The 19486-nt window shown below is 37.5% G+C and overlaps 1 protein-coding gene across 2 annotated transcripts in view; it reads right to left on the bottom strand.

The window, feature by feature from the left end:
• Arp2 (Actin-related protein 2) overlaps nucleotides 1-19486 on the bottom strand; it is a 93873-nt gene that overhangs the window by 29376 nt on the left and 45011 nt on the right. Inside the window, exons 3-4 of one of the 2 annotated variants that reach the window (XM_070097021.1) lie at nucleotides 10261-10278; nucleotides 4523-4738 (exon numbers count right to left, since the gene is read on the bottom strand). In XM_070097021.1, coding sequence (XP_069953122.1) covers nucleotides 4523-4738; nucleotides 10261-10278 — 234 coding nt within the window. The remainder of the gene's footprint in view (nucleotides 1-4522; nucleotides 4739-10260; nucleotides 10279-19486) is intronic. The other variant, XM_070097022.1, reaches the window with a different exon arrangement.

The following is a 19486-nucleotide window of genomic DNA, read 5'->3' as shown; positions in this document are numbered from 1 at the left end:
AAATAGGGTCCAGAATGAACAATGCAGACATTCCTGGCACTAAAATAACATTTTCTCTGATCATCAGTTACGTTTCCAGGCCCCTGTTATAATACTCTTGCTTTCTATTTTGAATTTTTATTCAAACAAAAAATAGAAAATTTACTGTTATGTAGACTACTGCAATATTGTAATAATTGTATAAATAGCATTAACCCATTCATGACTGTGTATTAGAATGGCTAGTTGGACATTTATTGGACAACGACGTCATTTGTTTACTCTTGAACATCAGCAAAAATCGAACATTTCTGCCACTTTGAGCTCCAGTTCAAGATCCTTTTCATAATAAAACCAATCAAAATCACTTCTATTTCTATATGTTTTCAATTCTATCAAATGAGACCAAGAAAATAAGAATACAACCATAAATGCTATATGAAAATACACCTCAAAGTCGGCGTTTTAATCCAAAAAACATGGTCGGTTTTTTTTTTCTCATGCACTGAGTGCTGCAGGATTTTTTTTATACTGGACACACTGACCACACAGACCCATTCTCTCACATGTGGGCCTACCAGCTTTCTCCTGCTTGATTTGAAGCCCCTAGAATTTGAGTATATATACGTCAAACACATGGGCTCGTAAGACATATTATATACAACTAACACTGTCAAAAGGTTAACACGGTAGCTACATTCCTGAAAATGGCATGTTAGGCAAAACAGTGTTAGATGAACTGAAGGGTTATGTTCCTGGGAGCCCCAAAAAAGCCAAACAGCCTTTTTTTTGGCCTCAACATCTCACAAAAATAGAAGTGAATATGGAATTGTAGTTCACTGTTGTGATGTATTATGTTGTTTTTACTGGTTAAGACTACAAATGTAACAGAAATAATAATATTTCTTACCTTAAATTGTGGGTGCTAGTTTTTGTAGATGATTGTAAAGAGAGTGGAGAGTTATGCTGTAGCCCTAATGGGCTGAGGTGGATGGTAGAGGTTCTAGTACTGAAGTCGATGGTTGTACTGGAGTGTCTAACTTTAAGTCAGTCAAGTCATTCAGTCAGTCATTCAAGTCATTCAGTCAGTCATTCAAGTCATTCAGTCAGTCAGTCAAGTCATTCAGTCAGTCATTCAAGTCATTCAGTCAGTCATTCAAGTCATTCAGTCAGTCATTCAAGTCATTCAGTCAGTCAGTCAAGTCATTCAGTCAGTCATTCAAGTCATTCAGTCAGTCATTCAAGTCATTCATTCAGTCAGTCAAGTCATTCAGTCAGTCAGTCAAGTCATTCAGTCAGTCAGTCAAGTCATTCAGTCAGTCATTCAAGTCATTCAGTCAGTCATTCAAGTCATTCAGTCAGTCATTCAAGTCATTCAGTCAGTCAGTCTCCATATTACAGAATGGACATAAATTCGTTAGAAAACATTCAGCATAGGATGACTAAATTAATACATAGCATTAGAAATCTTCCTTATGAAGAAAGATTGAAGACTCTTAAATTACATTCACTTGTTAGACGAAGAATGAGGGGAGACCTGATCGAAGTGTATAAGTGGAAGATAGGTATTAATAAAGGGGATATTAACAAGGTCTTGAGGATATCTCTCCAAGAGAGAACCCGCAGTAATGGATTTAAATTAGATAAGTTTAGATTTAGAAAGGACATAGGAAAGTATTGGTTTGGAAATAGGGTAGTTGATGAGTGGAACAGTCTACCTAGTTGGGTTATTGAGGCTGGGACTTTGGGTAGTTTCAAATTTAGGTTGGATAAGTACATGAGTGGGAGGGGTTGGATTTGAGTGGGACTTGCACATCAGAGCTTATTTCTTGGGTAGCATTGAAAATTGGGTTGGTCAAATGTTTGTTAGTGGGATGAATTGTAAAGGACCTGCCTAGTATGGGCCAATAGGCCTGCTGCAGTGTTCCTCCTTTCTTATGTTGTTATTTTTTTTATTATTATTATTTAATTTCCTTTTATGTAGTGCTGTACACTGTTTATCTCAAGGATATACACTGTATTCTTTCAAAATACACTTTTCACTGCGCTATACTGGGATTATTGTTTTATTATTAACACAGCAGCTAGGCCTACGTTAACTTTCCCCTACATTTCTATGGAAAACTTTATTTCCTGTTTAGCAGAGGTAACGGTTGTATGCTCAATTTATGTATGCTGTGATTCCCTGCACCTCCACTGCATATTACATTATTATTATTCCCTGCATATTATATTATTATTATTATTATTGTATTATATTATTATACTATTACAGTGGACCCCCGCATAGCGACTTTAATCCGTGCAAGAGGGCTGATTGTTATGCGAAATGATCGGTATGCGAATGAATTTTCCCCATAAGAAATAATGGAAATCAAATTAATCCGTGCAAAACACCCAAAAGTATGAAAAAAAAATTTTACCACATGAAATATACATTTTCCTACACACAAAGAGAAGGATACATGCACAATAGTAGCGTAGTACATGCACAATATATATTGTGCATGTACTACTCTACTAAATGAAGAATAAATGACACTTACCTTTATTGAAGATACAGCAATGACTGATGAGACACTGTGTCCTGGGAGTGCCTTTTCCTCCTGAGTACTGTAGGTCCTGTTTGGCATTTTCTTCCAGAACAGGCTTTATCACACTGTGTATGCCACTACGATTCTTAAATCTCTCAAACCAACCTTTGCTGGCTTTAAATTCACCAATATGAGCACTAGTTCCAGGCATTTTTCCCTGTTCACCTGGGTGTTAGTCGACTGGTGTGGGTTGCATCCTGGGAGACAAGATTAAGGACCCCATTGGAAATAAGTTAGACAGTCTTCGATGACACTGACTTTTTTGGGTTATCCTGGGTGGCAAATCCTCTGGGGTTAATTGTTTCTTGGTATTCTCAATAAGCCACACCAACAACGGTGCTACAGCAGCAGCAGCTGACAGTGATACAGCAGCAGCAGACGATGCTACAGCAGCAACAGACGATGCTACAGCAGTAGCAGACGGTACTACAGCAGCAGCAGCAGCAGCTGACGGTGGTACAACAGCAGCAGCAGCAGACGATGCTACAGCAGCAGCAGACGATGCTACAGCAGCAGCAGACGGTACTACAGCAGCAGCAGCAGCTGACGGTGGTACAACAGCAGCAGCAGCTGTACCACCAATAGTAGCGATGGTTGATTGGGGTTTATTATACAACCTGGCCAGCTCGGAGACACGCACTCCACTTTCATACTTATCAATGATCTTTTTCTTCATCTCTATAGTAATTCTCACCCTTATTGCTGTAGGGTTGGCACTAGAAGCTTTCTTGGGGCCCATGGTCACTTATTTTCCAGAAAAAATCACCAAAAACACTGTAATAATACGAAATGTTCCGATTGTATGCTTGGATGTTACCGCGGAGGCTGGCTGGTAAACAATCCCACCGGCGGCACATGTGAGGCTGGCTAAGGGCGCACATTGGACGCATCTCGGACGAAGAGCGGTGAGCGGGTTTTTGGGCGGTATGCGAGGCAAAATTTTTGCGATAAAAGCGAGCGGTATGCGGATTGAACGGTATGCGATGCGTACGGTATGTGGGGGTCCACTGTATTATTATACATATTATTATTATACATATTATTATACATATTATTATTATTATACATATTATTATTATTATATAAATAATTTGTAATTTTTATTCACACAAAAAATATAAAATTTACTGTTATTCCTTATGGCAATAATTGTATAAATAATGTCAACCCATTCACGACTGCATATTGGAATGGACAGTAACGTCATTTGTTTACTCTGAAACAGCCAAACAATGGGCCATTTCTCCTAGGTTGAGCTCTATTTCAAGGTACTTTTTGTCATGAAAGCAATTAAAATCATATCTATTTCTGTAATATATCTCCACTCTATCAAATGAGACCAAAAAAACAAGAATACAACCATAAAAACCTGAGAAGTGAACTCCATTATTTATTCTTAGATTTCTTCCATTTTTGGTGTATGTTAAGAAGCATCTTTCCATCATACATTGCCCAAGTTTCAATAAGATAATCCAACAAACAAATGAGATACAATTCCCGAAATCAAGAGCAAGAGTCCGTCACCAGTGTCAAGGAACCTGCCTTGAGGTCTGCTCGCTTGTGGAAATTTTGCTCGTGTATGGAAGCAAAAAATCGACCCATCGACTGCTCGTATTTGGAAAAACTCGCACGTGGACAAGCTCGCAAGTAGAGGTTCCACTGTACAACATGAGTTCACAGCGAATGAACGCACGTCTGACCGAGACCAACTACAAAGCAAGGGTCTTTGCTAGGTGTACACGACAACAGGAAGTGGGGAAAATTTGCGCATGCAAAAAAAATGGCGTGGAATGTGAAACTTGGCATGACTGTTTGGCACCCAATTATGTGTTCATGACCAGATGCAAAAATTTGGCAAATTTTTTGGTCGTGAACTGATTTGTTCATGTTGGGAAGCATTCATGACCAGAGGTTCCACAGTATTGTCTTTAAATAGTGATTCACTTTACCTGTAACATTCTCTCTCTATTCTTTGTTGGATTCATTGGTGGCTCAGTGAGCATAATCTTGCATTCTCGAGGATCCAGACCCATTTTTTCTGGGCCAAAAGTGTAATCCCAAACATGGCACATATCTTCCCAATTTTTAACAATGCCATTCTCCATAGGGTATGTTACCTCCAGCATTGACCGTAATTTACTGGCTTCATCTCCCACCATGAGATCCTGAGGGTAAAAAAAATTAAATCAGTACCGTACCTGCTACTATTCATCCTGCCAGATTTTATCAAGTTAAAACAATTACGAAAATATAATCAACATTTATGTCCAATGACTGTACTCATAAAATTTCATGCAAAAATTATTTATAATTTTCTAAAAAAAAATTATATATGTAAATACAAATACTGACACTTTTTCACTGAGCTCTTTCTACTAATACTGTGCTGTACACATACAGTGTTCATGTTTTTCAGTATAATGAATATGTCTAACTACTGTATTTTTTAATCATACAAAAATTATAGAATTGTAATTACAAACTCTATTACATACAATATCATTACTACAGATTCCCCACTGTATTCGAGTCACAAGAATACAAAAGCAATGGGTACATGAAACTAGGAACTGATATTGTAGTAAGTCAATGACACTAAACATGGAAACCTATATTTTGCATTGTTTTACCCACAGTGGAGCATTAGAAAATACCACTGTGGGTGAAACGCCATAAAATAATGTCTTTGAATTACCGCTCGTCAGTTTTTGCCATCATGTAACAACAGTGTGGCTGCTACAGCTTAAGGAGCATTCGGGTAAAGAAGAAGTGTCTGAGGAAGGTGCAAACTACCAAGAAAGGTACTGGCCTAAAAGTAGTGTTTAGTGTCTAATAATGTTACTCATGCTTTAGCACACTGAAGTTTCACACAAAATGTAATCTCATTATTTTAATGGAACAATAGTTTGTGTGTGACAAAGAACTTAATTGGTCGAAGTACAGTATCTACGTTCATACTCAAAATGGTTGTCCTGCTCATGAGACAGTGTAAGAACCAACTTGAGTTAAGACAGGATGTAACAAACCTGGCATTAATCTAAAGTTTCCACCAATACAAGCTGCTGCTCTGTGCAACACATCGAGCGAAACTACCAACCCTGCCTGAAATCATGTTAAAATCTGAATTTTAGAGCATCACAATGATGACATCAGTTACTGGTGTCATCAGTTACTGGTGTCATCAGTTACTGGTGTCATCAGTTACTGATGTCATTACCGTGATGACATCAGTAATTGAGTTTACTCTGTAAAATAGGGATTATAGTAAACTCAGAATATATATGATAAGAAATTTACATCTCTCAGTGAATATAACCTCCAATATTTTCACTAAGTTGAATGCCCTACTTACAGCCATCATCCACAGTCATACCACATCTGCCTGTGTTCTGCAAGCAATTCCATTTTTTTCATTTTTTCTGTATCTTTGTGCTTTGCATATGAAGTCAGCTCTATCACAGCTTTAGCAGATACTGAGATGTTATATATTGCTTTTTATCAGTGAAGTCTTCATTACATCATCCTTATAACTTCATTTTTTTCACTTTGACCTCCAACTGCCCTTTATGTTGCACACATGTATATTATTAATGCTGTGCACTTCTGAATGACCCTGGCAGTTTTTGCATTTTCCTATTATTAATCTTCCTTAGTTATGTACTTAATAAAGCTAGGGTCATATTTCATATGAAAGTCGAGTACTGTAAGTCTATTATAATTAATGAATAGTTCCATTATAGTGTAGTAAAAATTTCAAAAGCAATTTTGCTTTAAATTTGGCAAGTTTAGAAAGTGGATTGTAAGAGACTGCAGAAAATGCAACTGAAAAATACTAATGCTTAAGTAAAAATGTAAGAAGGTGAATGATAACAAAAGACAAAATTTTGTATTAAGGAATAACTTTAATTGTTTGTTTGGAACATAAATGAAATCAATTAGAAAATGATAGCACTATCCTGTTCACTTAGCAGATTTTGTGTAACATGATTTATGTACTTTATATGAAGCAATAAATCTGTGTAATCACTCGGCACAAGAACTCCTGGCTCCTTGATCCTACATCCTTTCACAATTAGTGAACAACAGATGAATTCTGGACCAGTGCTTGCACCTAATGACCCCATACACATTTATCACTGCATACAAAATAATGATACAACTACTAATACCTATGAAAGGTTAATACCTACATGGAGGCAGCAACAAACATGTGAGATTGTCTTTATACTCTGACCAACTGAGATCCTCTTCAGCAGATACAGAAGTGTAGGAGAAGCATGTTAAACAGGAGAAAAGAAGGTAAGTCACATGAAGAATCTGTCATGGCCAAGGAAGTTGATACTCTTCATGGTGGGTTGGGCTATTCTAAGTACAGTGGAGATGCTATGTTGGTAGTAGCAGTGGTTTAGAACTGAATATTAGGCTTGGTAGTGGTATGTGCTTTTCATCAAAATAAAATTTGAATTACATGAAGTTTCAGATGTCTTTTTGAAATGCCTGTATAGTACTGTCTATCAATGCTATCATGATATTTTCTGTTAGTGGATGCATTTAGTTTGTGTGTGTGTGTAGTTGGCTCCCTCCCAATTAATGTTATGACTCAAGATTTTACGTATATGTTGAAACAAGACTGAGCTTTCTTGGACCTATCTGATGGACAATTTATGATGTTACACAACTCTCCAAGCCACAGCCCATCTGCCCCATGTAAATCAAAACCCAATGTTTTGAAACACACCTGGTGTTTGTGACTAAACTGGTCATTTATGGTTTCTAGAGAAACAATTTTCCATCTTGTTCATGTAAGAAAATGCTATATCTAAGACATTCTAACACTTATCCATTATAACTTGATGAAAAACACATACCAGTACCAAATATAACTTTGAATTTCAAAACACTATAACTGCTACTACCACCAACATATCTCCACCTTGCACACTATGCAGGTTCCACCCACTTTCTTTTTCCATGAGATTCTTCATATGACTCGCCCTTCTCATTTTCCTATATAATATGCTTCTCCTTCACTCTCGTGAATCTGTTGAAGAGGATCTCCGATGAAGGTCAAAATATACAAACTGTCCCGCTTGGTCTCCATGTGGGATATGACCTTTCAGCAAAAACTATTTGTTACAATCTGACACAGCAACTAATACCTATAAACATTTATAAAACTAACAGAATACTGTGCTATTACTACTACAATTGTAAAAACTACCACCAACACCACTGCAATAACCAGCATAGAAGCTACAACCACCAAAAAAACAGGGTATGAAAGCATGTATGCACTAAGACCTGAGGAAGGTTTAAGGTACAACAATGCTCATTAGTTCACATTCAAAAGATCACTTGCCTTTGAAAGGATATACATTGTAAATTAGATTTAACAGAGTAATAAGGAAGAACAGGTGGGTGGTAATGATAATTGTTGTGGATAAACATGAGGGTGTTGTACTGTGATCATTACAATAATGGATATTACTCTAACTTAAATCTGTTAAATCCAGTGTTTATACAGTATACAAAAAACAACAAGGGAATCAACAGGAGTGGAAAACTCCAAGTTGCATAATTACAGAAAGAAAATCATAAAAATACATAACTTGTAGTCTGGTTGATAGCATCCTCAGCTCACATATTAAGGGTCTAGGAATCAATTCCAGCCCAAGTGAAACACTGGGCATGTTTCCTTACACCTGCTGCCCCTGTTCACTTAGCAGTAAGCAGGTACCTGGGTGTTAGCCAACTGTTGTGGGTCACATCTTGGGGTACAAGATTAACCTAAGTTGGGCTTTCTATATAGTATCCCAATGAGGTCAGCTAGGCCTATAATAGTTGTATCATGTACTTGTAGAAATAAAGACTATTTTATCATGTATTGTACAGTACAATAAACAAGGATAAGGCTGTATACACCAGGGTGAATACACATCCTTTCCTGCTCAGACAAAGAACAATTTCAACCTATTGTAGTGAAGGGATTAGAGTAATACAATCATGTCTAATGGCATCCCTTAACTTGTAAAGGATATACTGCATCAGTTTAAAAGCTTGAGGAGACTGTGGATTTTGAGGTAAAATAGTAAAACAAATATCAGCAGGACCTTTGTTTAGATAATAGTTGAGAGTACTCTTCCAAAGCATTGGTATGCCTTAACACCAAGCAACAACAAAGACTTCTGTGTCATCCTTCAAGTGCAGATGTCTTATTCCACCTCTGCCTTGAGCATCAGTGAGAAATTTCCTGTTTTCTTCCTGTACCACTCATTATCATTGCACATAGCCTGCTGGGCAACTGATAGGGCCACCATATATTAGCTCTTATAGACTTGGGAAAAGTCTGTTATTGTTGAGGAGGCTGGAGACAGTGAGGAGGTAATGTTTAATGTCTCAGAGAATTGTATGGTGTGACTATAATGCAAAGAGTTTAAGGCATAGAAATTAAGGCAGCGTAAGGTTAAAAAAGATATTCAGAGGGCATATATCTGTGTTGCTAGGAGAATGTAGAAATTTTTATGTATTTTCTAACTTTTGATATTAAAAAGGTTACTAGTGTACTACAGCACTGTACTGAAGATGGCTATCCCAAATAACATGTTTATGTTTCTCCAAGCTCAAGAGGCCCCATGAAGAAGTACAAATTGCTCATGTTTGAAAATATAATTGTTCAGCAACTCCATTTAAAAGAACATTCTAAAAAAACTCATTATAGCCTACTGTATATCTTGACACAAGTATGTACTAAAACAAAACAAATCTGCAATGTTCTATGCTGTAAAATACCCATACTGTATGTATGAGACAAAATACAGAAAAATACCAGGTTTGTGCAGATTTGCTTTGCATAGTTTTCTCATAAAAAATATGCTCTCGTGCAAAACCTGGGATGCCAGTATGCCAATGAATGTGGATAAATAAACCATCATAATACTTAACGAACCTAGAATACTTTTTATAAATTACCGAACACTGCAAGTATTCACAAATTCATGCTTCTAAAACATGTGTATTCATAATGCAGTAAATTACTTTTCAGTAATTATATGTATAATATGCCTCTTCAAATATGAAACAATAATTAATGCAGTTATTTTTATTTAAGAAAAGGTCCTGTATAAATAAAATGCTTGAAAATAACCAGCTTTATCATATCTTTAATAAACGAATTATTCACTTTCATGTTATTTTAACGTTAGCCGATCTTTTGTACACTTGCACATTAAGATAACATAAGAGCATGCTACACATTATATCACTTCCTTTCAATAATAATTAAAAAGTTTTGTGTGCAAAGGAAAATATACAAGACAAAGGTACTCTGTATGTCAATGGTAAATTAAGGTGTACAACAGCAGCAAATTAGGTGCACAAGAGCAGCAAATTAAGTGCACAAGAGCAGCAAATTAGGTGCACAAGAGCAGCAAATTAAGGTGCACAAGAGCAGCAAATTAAGGTGCATAAGAGCAGCAAATTAAGGTGCACAAGAGCAGCAAATTAAGGTGCATAAGAGCAGCAAATCATAAGTCATTACACATGGAATTTCAATGTGCCAAATACAGGAGCTATGAATCAGACCCCAGCAAATACAACTGTAGTTGGCACAAACACAAGGCAAACACACGTAGCAACATGCAACTCAAAGAGAAAGTCATGTTCTCTAGGACACTTCATAACTACTTACAGGAAAATGAGCCCACTCCTTCCATTTTAAGCAGCAATGCACAAAACAGTTAATGGACAATAATTACAAATGGAGAATCAGAATCAGACAATTATATTAGAGGGACTAATGTAGACACAGAACAAGTTATATACAGTACTGTATACATGTATGTATAATATTTATACATAATGTGTATGTACACACACACACACACACACACACACATGGGGCCAGGAGCTGTGACTCGACCCCTGCAGCCACAACTAGGTGAGTATGTATGTACGTATGTACACACACACACACACACACACACACACACACACACACACACACACACACACACACACACACACACACACACACACACACACACACAGCCAGCCTCTCCGCATTTAACAATGGAGTTCCATTTCAAAGACCACATTGGTAAATGAATTCGTTGCTAAACAAGGAGCACATACAGTGGAACCTTGAGTTTCGAACTTAATCCGTTCCAGGAGCTAGTTCTAAAGTCAAAACGTTCGAAACTCAAAGCAATATTTCCCATAAGAAATAATGTAAATACAATTAATCCGTTGCAGAAACCCAAAAATATTCACAAAAAAAAATACATTTTATAAAGATTAATCATAGTTCTACATACACACAACAAACATACATAGTACAATTAGTAATAGATAAATATTTAAATAAACATATAAAATAACATTTTTACTTACCTTTACTGAAGACTGTTGATGGCATCTGGAAGATAGGGAAGAGTGAGAGAGCACTTATTGTTTGGAAGGCGAATCCCCTTCCATAAAGACTAGGTAACAAGTTCTTATCTGGGATTACTTCCCTTCTTTAAAATTTCCCTAAATTGGGACATGGTTCTGTCACTGAACTTGGTGCAGAGATGACTTGTTTCAGCTTGCTCAGGGTGATATTTTATGCCTGCACCCTCTTCCACATTGCACAAATCTCCTTAATCTCTGAAGAAGGCACCACCCACCACCACCGTCCTCCAATATTGACCATCCACCATCACCACCACGGTAGCTTATTTCACAGTCGCACTTAATAAACAAGCACCAAACACAATGAATTAATTGTCAAATGTTTAAATGAGCACACCGGTCAGTGCTCACTCAAGCATAAACAAAGCCAGACTGGCTCATGATGCCTGCATGGGGATGCATACAGACCAGGCAGTCAGACAGGTCTGGTACCCGGCGGTTTGAAACACGGAGCAAGTTCAATACTCGGGACAAAATTGGTTCGAATAAAGCGGTCGAAACTCGAAGTGTTTGATAGTCGATACGTTCGAAACTCGGAGTTTCACAGTAATAATAGTGGGTTTGTGTCAACTACATACATGTATCTCTAATACGTATTGTTTTAATGTTATCTTTGCACCATTTATAACATTTTTAGCATACAGGTCCACAACCCTTTATCCGAAATTCTGAAACTGGAAAAGTTCCGAAAACTGAAGGTTTTTCGTGGAGCGTCAGTCGTCTCAGTGGTGGGTCACGCCGCCACGTGGTGGCGTTGAGAATCATTCTGAACTTTAAAAAATTCTGAAATTCAAAACAATACTGGCCCCAAGGCTTTTGAATAAAGGGATGTGGACCTGTATTTTTAAATGTACAGTGAATCCCCAGGTTTCGGCCACACTGAGAATCGGCTGCTTCAGGTTTCGACCATTTTTTCGGCCAAATTTTGTCCCTCATTTCGGCCATTGCCCCGGGTTTCGGCCAGCGTACCAGACCTGTCCGCCTCCCCATGCAGGAGTCATGAGCCAGTCTAGCGTTGTTTATCCTTAAGTGAACATTACCCTGAGAGCTCATCTTGCAAGCCGTCCAGCCAGCCAGCCAGTCATCCATCCATCCAGCTAGTCAGCCAGCCAGGCAGCCAGCCAGCCAGCCAGGCAGCCAGCCAGCCAGGCAGGCAGCCAGCCAGCCAGGCAGGCAGCCAACCACCCAGCCATCTAGCCAGCCATTAATTGTGACTGTGAAATAAAGAAAATGCCAGGAACCAGTGCTCATTTTAGTGAATTTAAGGCCAGCAGAGGCTGGTTTGACAGATTTAAGAAGCATAGTGGCATACAGTGTTGTAAGGCATGGCGAGGCTGCCAGTTCTGGCTAATTAGCTGAAAAATATGTGCTCTATCCTCCCTATCTTCCAGACGCCAGCAAGTCTCTTCAATAAAGTAAATGTTATTTTAAATGTTTATTTAAATTTTAATTTATCTACTGTATACTATACAGTGGTCCCTCAATTATCATCCTTAATCCGTTCCTGGAAGTGGGACTATTATCGAAATAGACGATTTTCGAATCAATTTTCCCCATAAGAAATAATGTAAATTCAATTAATTCGTTCCAGACATCCAGAAGTATCCACAACCATTTTTTTTTGTACCTAAAAGATAGATTTACATGCACAAAAGAATGAACATTCAACATGACAGTTACCTTTATTGAAGGCTGTTGTTGATGAATGGAAGACAGGGAGGAGGAGAGAGGGAAGAGAGGTTATTGTTTGGAAGGGGAATCCCCCTCCATAAGGACTCTAGGTCACTTCAGGGGTCACTTCCCTAGCATAAATATAGATTTACATGCAGAAAAGAATGCCAAATAAATGTAAAGCGCTAATAAAATGTATAAATGAACATTGGAAAATAGGGGTAGTTGATGAATGGAACGGTCTGCCTAGTAGGGTGATCGAAGGTAAAGCATTGGGTAGTTTCAAATTTAGGTTGGACAAATACACGAGTGAGAGGGGTTGGATTTGAGTCGGACTTGCACCTGAGCTTGTTGCTTGGGTAGCATTTGCTCTGTTAGTGGGTTGGATTTGTGAAGGACCTGCCTAGTATGGGCCAGCAGGTCTACTGCAGTGTTCCTCCTTTCTTATGTTCTTACTGAAGACTTGTTTGTGTGAGGGAGGGATGGCAAGTTTATTGTTGGAGAATATGACACTAATATCAACTCTACAGCTTATTTATCTATCAAAATTCAACTAATATGACATAATAAACAATATTAACCCTTTCAGGGTCCGTCCCGTAGATCTACGGCTTTACGGTGAGTGTCCAAACCGTAGATCTACGCCATGAGCTCAGCTCACTCTGATAAACTGTGAGTGGTACATTTGGGCCTAGATATGAGAGAATACATCTATGTGGTATGTGTGCACCACATAAAACAGATCCTGCAGCACACTGTGTATAATGAGAGAAAAAAAATGAAATCATGATTTTTCGATTAAAACAGCAACTTTGCAGTGTTTTTTCGTATGTTTTTTATAGTTGTATTTGCGATTTCTTGGTCTCATTTGATAGAATGGAAGACATATTACAGAAATAGAGATGATTTTGATTGGTTTTAGCACTGGAAATGGCTTGAAACTGAGCTCAAAGTAGCGGAAATGTTAAATTTTTGCCGATATTCAAGAGTAAACAAACGACCTCACACGTCTAATACACATCAGCTGGTGGGTCTAATATACATTCACAAATATGGTGATGATATTTATACAATTATTACAGTATTGAATAACAGTAAATCTTCTATTTTTTGGTGTGAATAAAAATTTATTATGTGAATAAAAAATAAAAATGGAATTTATTTGTAAAGCCTCAAAACATAACTAATGAACAGAGGAAATGTTAGTTTAGTGCCAGGAATGCCTACATTGTTTATTCTGGACCCTATTTTGAAATTGGAATATTTTGAACTTTGTGTTAAATTGGCCAAATTAACAATTTCCGATCACTTTATTTTGTAGTTGAAACAGTTGACTTGGCGATTTCTTGTGCTCAATCGATAGAATAGAAGTAATACTAGTGAAATAGCTAAGAATTTGGTTGATTGGAATAATGTAATTGGCCTAAAATGGTAGTCAAAGTCGGCAAAATCGCCGATTCGTAAATATCGCTGACACATCAAAATTCGCGAGAGCATAATTTCGTCAATTTTCCACCAAATTTCGTACTTTTTGTTTTATTACCTTCACAAAAAGATTCTCTACGATTTCATAAGAAAAAATAACAAATTTTTTTTTTGAAAATTCTTGGACACTGGTGCGTGACTCCAGATTTGGGCCTTGGACCCTGAAAGGGTTAATAACACAGAAACATGGAGTATACTCTAGAATAAATAAAATAAGCCATTATGTATGTTACGAGAGGTGTTATGGTGTGTTGTTGGGTGTATAAGGGCCACTGAGAGTAAGCCGTCCACATTGGTGGTGAAGCAGCAGCTGAGGCGGCGGTGTTTTCTGTAGCCCTATGTAACTCCAACAACATTGGAGGAGTTGGAAGAATTGCTGAATCACTGAAGAAGGCACCCTCTACCACCATCACTACCACCTACCACTATTACAACTGTTACCACCATCACTACCACCTACCACTATTACAACTGTTACCACCATCACTACTACCTTCTACCACCATCACTACAACCCTCTACCACCATCACCCACTATCACAACTGCTTCCACTCTACCACCACCACCTTTGTATTTTTCTACAAACTTTTTCATAAATTATATGTGTTTCTCACATTCTTTACCAAAGGGCTGGCACTAGAAGCTTTCTTTGGAGCCATGGTAGCTTATTTAGCACCTGCAAGCACTAAAATCAATGGAATATTATGAAATATTTCATAGGAGCAAGTGAGGGGATCGTCGCTCACCGGTAAACAATGGCACACTGGCTGGGAAGGCAGGCCCAGGAGGCTCAGAGTGCGAGTATACGTCCCGGACGAAGGACGATTAGAGAGTTAATGGACCATTTGCAAGCAAATGTTTAGACGAAATAACGGGACTATTTCCGAAATGGACGACTTTCAGGCCGGACGATTATTGAGGGACCACTGTATATGTACACCTACCATCCTACTTACGACCGAGTTCGGTTTTGAGAAACCGGTCGTAAGTCGAACTTTACTACTGAATATCAACAAAACATTTTTGTAATGACTATTTTATTGTTTTATTTTGGTATTTCATGTTTTACTTTACTTTTTATGTTGTTATTTTTTTTTTTTTTTTATTATCACACTGGCCGATTCCCACCAAGGCAGGGTGGCCCGAAAAAGAAAAACTTTCACCATCATTCACTCCATCACTGTCTTGCCAGAAGGGTTTAGGATAAACACTGTGTACAACACAAATAGTTGTTTATTTCCCAGAAATTTGGCATAAAAAACACGGTCGTAAATCGAGTGGTCGTAAGTCGAGCAGGTCGTAAGTTGGATGGTAGGTGTATTTATCTGTGTTGTGTGTAAAACTAGTTATTCTTTAAAAAATTTATTTTTTTGTAAATATTTTTGTGGGTCTGGAATGGATTAATTGTACATATATACAATATTTCTTATGGGAAATATTGCTTTGCCTTTCGGCCATTTCAAGTTTAGGCCTAGCTCCTGGAACAGATTATGGCCACAACTTGATGTTCCACTGTATATACAGTAGTATACTGCATATTGTAATAAACAGAAGAGAGGAAATCAGCTTTAATATACATTATTAAGGTATGCATACTGGTCAGAGTGCATTGTAAGTCTTAGTTGTTGGTAAATGAGTAAATATGTCGCTAAATGAGGAGAGGCTATATTTCTGATGCTTATCTGAATTAAGAGTATGATAATGATCATAATAATAATAATTAGTTACAATATTTTCAAAGAAAGTGTGTTCCATTGTTTAAACAAAACTGTTCTGTAATGTAAATAATAAAAATGAGAGAGAAAAAAAAAAAAAAGTCTTGCAAACAGTACACAAAATTTAGCAGTTACTATATATGCCCTATGCCTTGGGTGGGACAATCTAACAAGGTGAAATAATATAAACCTTAAATTCAATTATGTAAATTTAATAAGGAAGGGAGGGAGGGAGGGTAGGTTCTCCCTGAGTTTCTTCCTTGACATATAGGTACAATTGCATTAGCCTAAAAATCAAATTTCCTTCCAAGTTGAGCAATAATTTTACAACTTATTATGATTTTCTTAACCAATCAAAATTTTGACCTAAAACTAGTATACAACTTATGACCAATCCCAATTTAAACCATGGAAACATATTTGGCATATGCAGAATAATAGCCAAGAAAAAATCAGTATTAATTAACCTGTTATTGGGTAAGCAAGCACACACACAATGGAGGAATTTGGATGTGCTTCTAAGACTTTTCACTCTTAGGAAATCTCCCATATCTATCAGATTTTCTTGTTATGGACTGTCAAGTTCAAACAGCCATTATTCCAACTTAGGAACAAGTGGGAACCACCTACTCCTGAATCTGGAACTACATAGCTATACATCCCAGCTCACTCCCCTTGGAAAGACATTTGAGATGTCTGATCGATTACCTGAAAATGACAATGGGTTTCCCTATTAACCCTTTGACTGTTGCAACTCCAAATCCTGAAGTGTCTCGTGGTGTTGCAAAATATTTGAGAAAAAAACAAAATCTTATGAAATGATAGAGAATCTTTTCCCGATGATAATGACACCAAAAGTACAAAATTTGATGGAAAACTTGCGGAATTACGCTCTCACGAAGTTAGCGACCTCAGCGACATTTACAGATCGGCGATTTCACCCATTTTGAGCCCTATTTTCGGCCAATTCCATTGTTCCAGTCCACCAAACTCGTAGCTATTTCTTTAGAACTCCATTTGTTCTATCGATTGAGTACAAGAAGCCGCCCATTTACCGATTTCAACTACCCAATAAAGTGGTCAGAAATTGGCAATTTGGCCAATTTCATGCAAATTAAAAAAAATGTCAATTTCAAAATAGGGTCCAGAATGAACAATGCAGACATACCTGGCACTTAAATGACATTTTCTCTGCTCATCAGTCACATCTCCAGGTCCCTGTTATAATACTCTTGCTTTCTATTCTGAATTTTTATTCACACAAAAAATAGAAGATTTACTGTTAACCCTTTGAGGGTTTCGGCCGTACTAGTACAGCTTACGACCCAGGGTTTTTGACGTACTAGTACGCCTAAATTCTAGCGCCCTCAAATCTAGTGGGAGAAAGCTGGTAGGCCTACATATGAAAGAATGGGTCTGTGTGGTCAATGTGCGCAGTATAAAAAAAATCCTGCAGCACAGTGCATAATGAGAAAAAAAAAACTTCGACCGTTTTTTTGGAATACAACAGCGACTTTGCACTGTATTTTCACATGGTATTTATTGTTGTATTCTAGTTTTCTTGGTCTCATTTTATAGAATGTAAGACATACTACAGAAATAGAGATGATTTTGACTGGTTTTACAATGAAAAGTACCTTGAAATTGAGCTCAAAGTAGCAGAAATGTTCGATTTTTACCAAAGCTCAAAAGTAAACAAATCATTCTGTGTGTCCAATACACATCAACTGGTGAGTCTAATATTCTTTCACAAGTGCGTCAATATTATTTATACCATTTTTTACACTAATGCAGTAGTTTGCATAACAGTAAATCTTCTATTTTTTATGAGAACAAAAATTCAAAGTGGAAAGCAAAAGAATGCAAGAGGGGCCTTGAGACGTGACTAATGAACAGAGAAAATGTCATTTTAGTGCCAGGAATGTCTTTCTTGTTTATTCTGGACCCTATTCAGAAATTGGCATCTTTTGAAATTTGTGTGAAATTGGCAAAATTGCTAAATTCTGACCGCTGTACTGGATAGTTGAAACTGATAAATGGGTGGTTTCTTGCACTCATTCGATAGAAAAAATGGAGTTCTAGCGAAATATCCATGTTTTTTGTTGACTAGTACAGTGGAATTGGCCGAAAATGGGGCTCAAAGTGGGCAAAATTGCCGATGCGTAAACATCGCCGAGACCGCTAACTTCGCAAGAGCATAATTCCGTAAGTTTTCCATCAAATTTCAAACTTTTTGTGTCATTATGATCGGGAAAAGATTCTCTATCTTTTCATAAGATAATTTTTTTTTTTTAATTTGGCCGACCCTGAGAACAAGTCTCGGAGAGGGCCTGTCGACCCTCAAAGGGTTAAGCAGACTACTGCAATATTGTAATAATTGTATAAATAATGTCAACCCATTCGTGACTGCTTATTAGAATGGCTAGTTGGACATTTATTGGACAATGACGTCATTTGTTTACTCTTGAACATTGGCAAAAATCGAACATTTCTGCCACTTTGAGCTCCATTTCCAGATCCTTTTCATAGCAAAACCAATCAAAATCACTTCCATTTCTATAACATGTTTTCCATTCTATCAAATGAGACCAAGAAAACAAGAATACAACCATAAATACTATACAAAAACACACCTCAAAGTCAGTGTTTTAATCCAAAAACACGGTCAGTTTTTTTTTCTCATTATGCACTGCGTGCTGCAGTATTTTTTTATACTGGACACACTGACCACACAGACCCATTCTCTCACATGTGGGCCTACCAGCTTTCTCCTGCTTGATTTGAAACAGCTAGAATTGTTGAGTATATATACGTCAAACACAGTGGCTTGTAAGACATATATACAGTGGACCCTTGACCAACGATATTAATCCGTTCCTGAGAGCTCATCGTTAATCGAAATTATCGTTAGCCGAGTTAATTTTCCCCATAAGAAATAGTAATGGAAATCAAATTAATCCGTGCAAGACACCCAAAAGTATTGAAAAAAAAATTTATAACAAAATATTAATTTTAATACACACAAACTGAAGAAATGTACAATTACATGACACTTACCTTTATTGAAGATCTGGTGATGATTGATGGGATGGGAGGAGGGGAGACTGTGGATGGTGTTAGTGTTTAGAAGGGGAATCCCCTTCCATTAGGACTTGGTGTCAAGTCCTTTTCCCGGGTTACTTCCCTTCTTCTTTTAATGCCACTAGGACCAGCTTGAGAGTCACTGGACCTCTGTTGCACAACATATCTGTCCATAGAGGCCTGTACCTCCCATTCCTTTATGACATTCCTAAAGTGCTTCACAACATTGTCAGTGTCAATTAAACACTTGTTCAGGTTTCAGTTCTTCACTGTCTATGTACTCCTTGAATTCCTGCACATATTTTTCAGCTGCTTTTTGGTTCAAACTGGCAGCCTCACCATGCCTTATCACACTATGTATGCCACTACGATTCTTAAATCTCTCAAACCAACCTTTGCTGGCCTTAAATTCACTCACATCACCACTAGTTGCAGGCATTTTTCTAATTAAATCGTCATGCAACTTCCTAGCCTTTTCACATATGATCGCTTGAGAGATGCTATCTGTTTTT

Source organism: Cherax quadricarinatus, chromosome 56 (assembly GCF_038502225.1).
Source record: "Cherax quadricarinatus isolate ZL_2023a chromosome 56, ASM3850222v1, whole genome shotgun sequence".
NCBI classification, from domain to species: domain Eukaryota; kingdom Metazoa; phylum Arthropoda; class Malacostraca; order Decapoda; family Parastacidae; genus Cherax; species Cherax quadricarinatus.
Note: the sequence above shows the minus strand (reverse complement) of the source record. Positions and strands in the feature narration are given on the sequence as shown.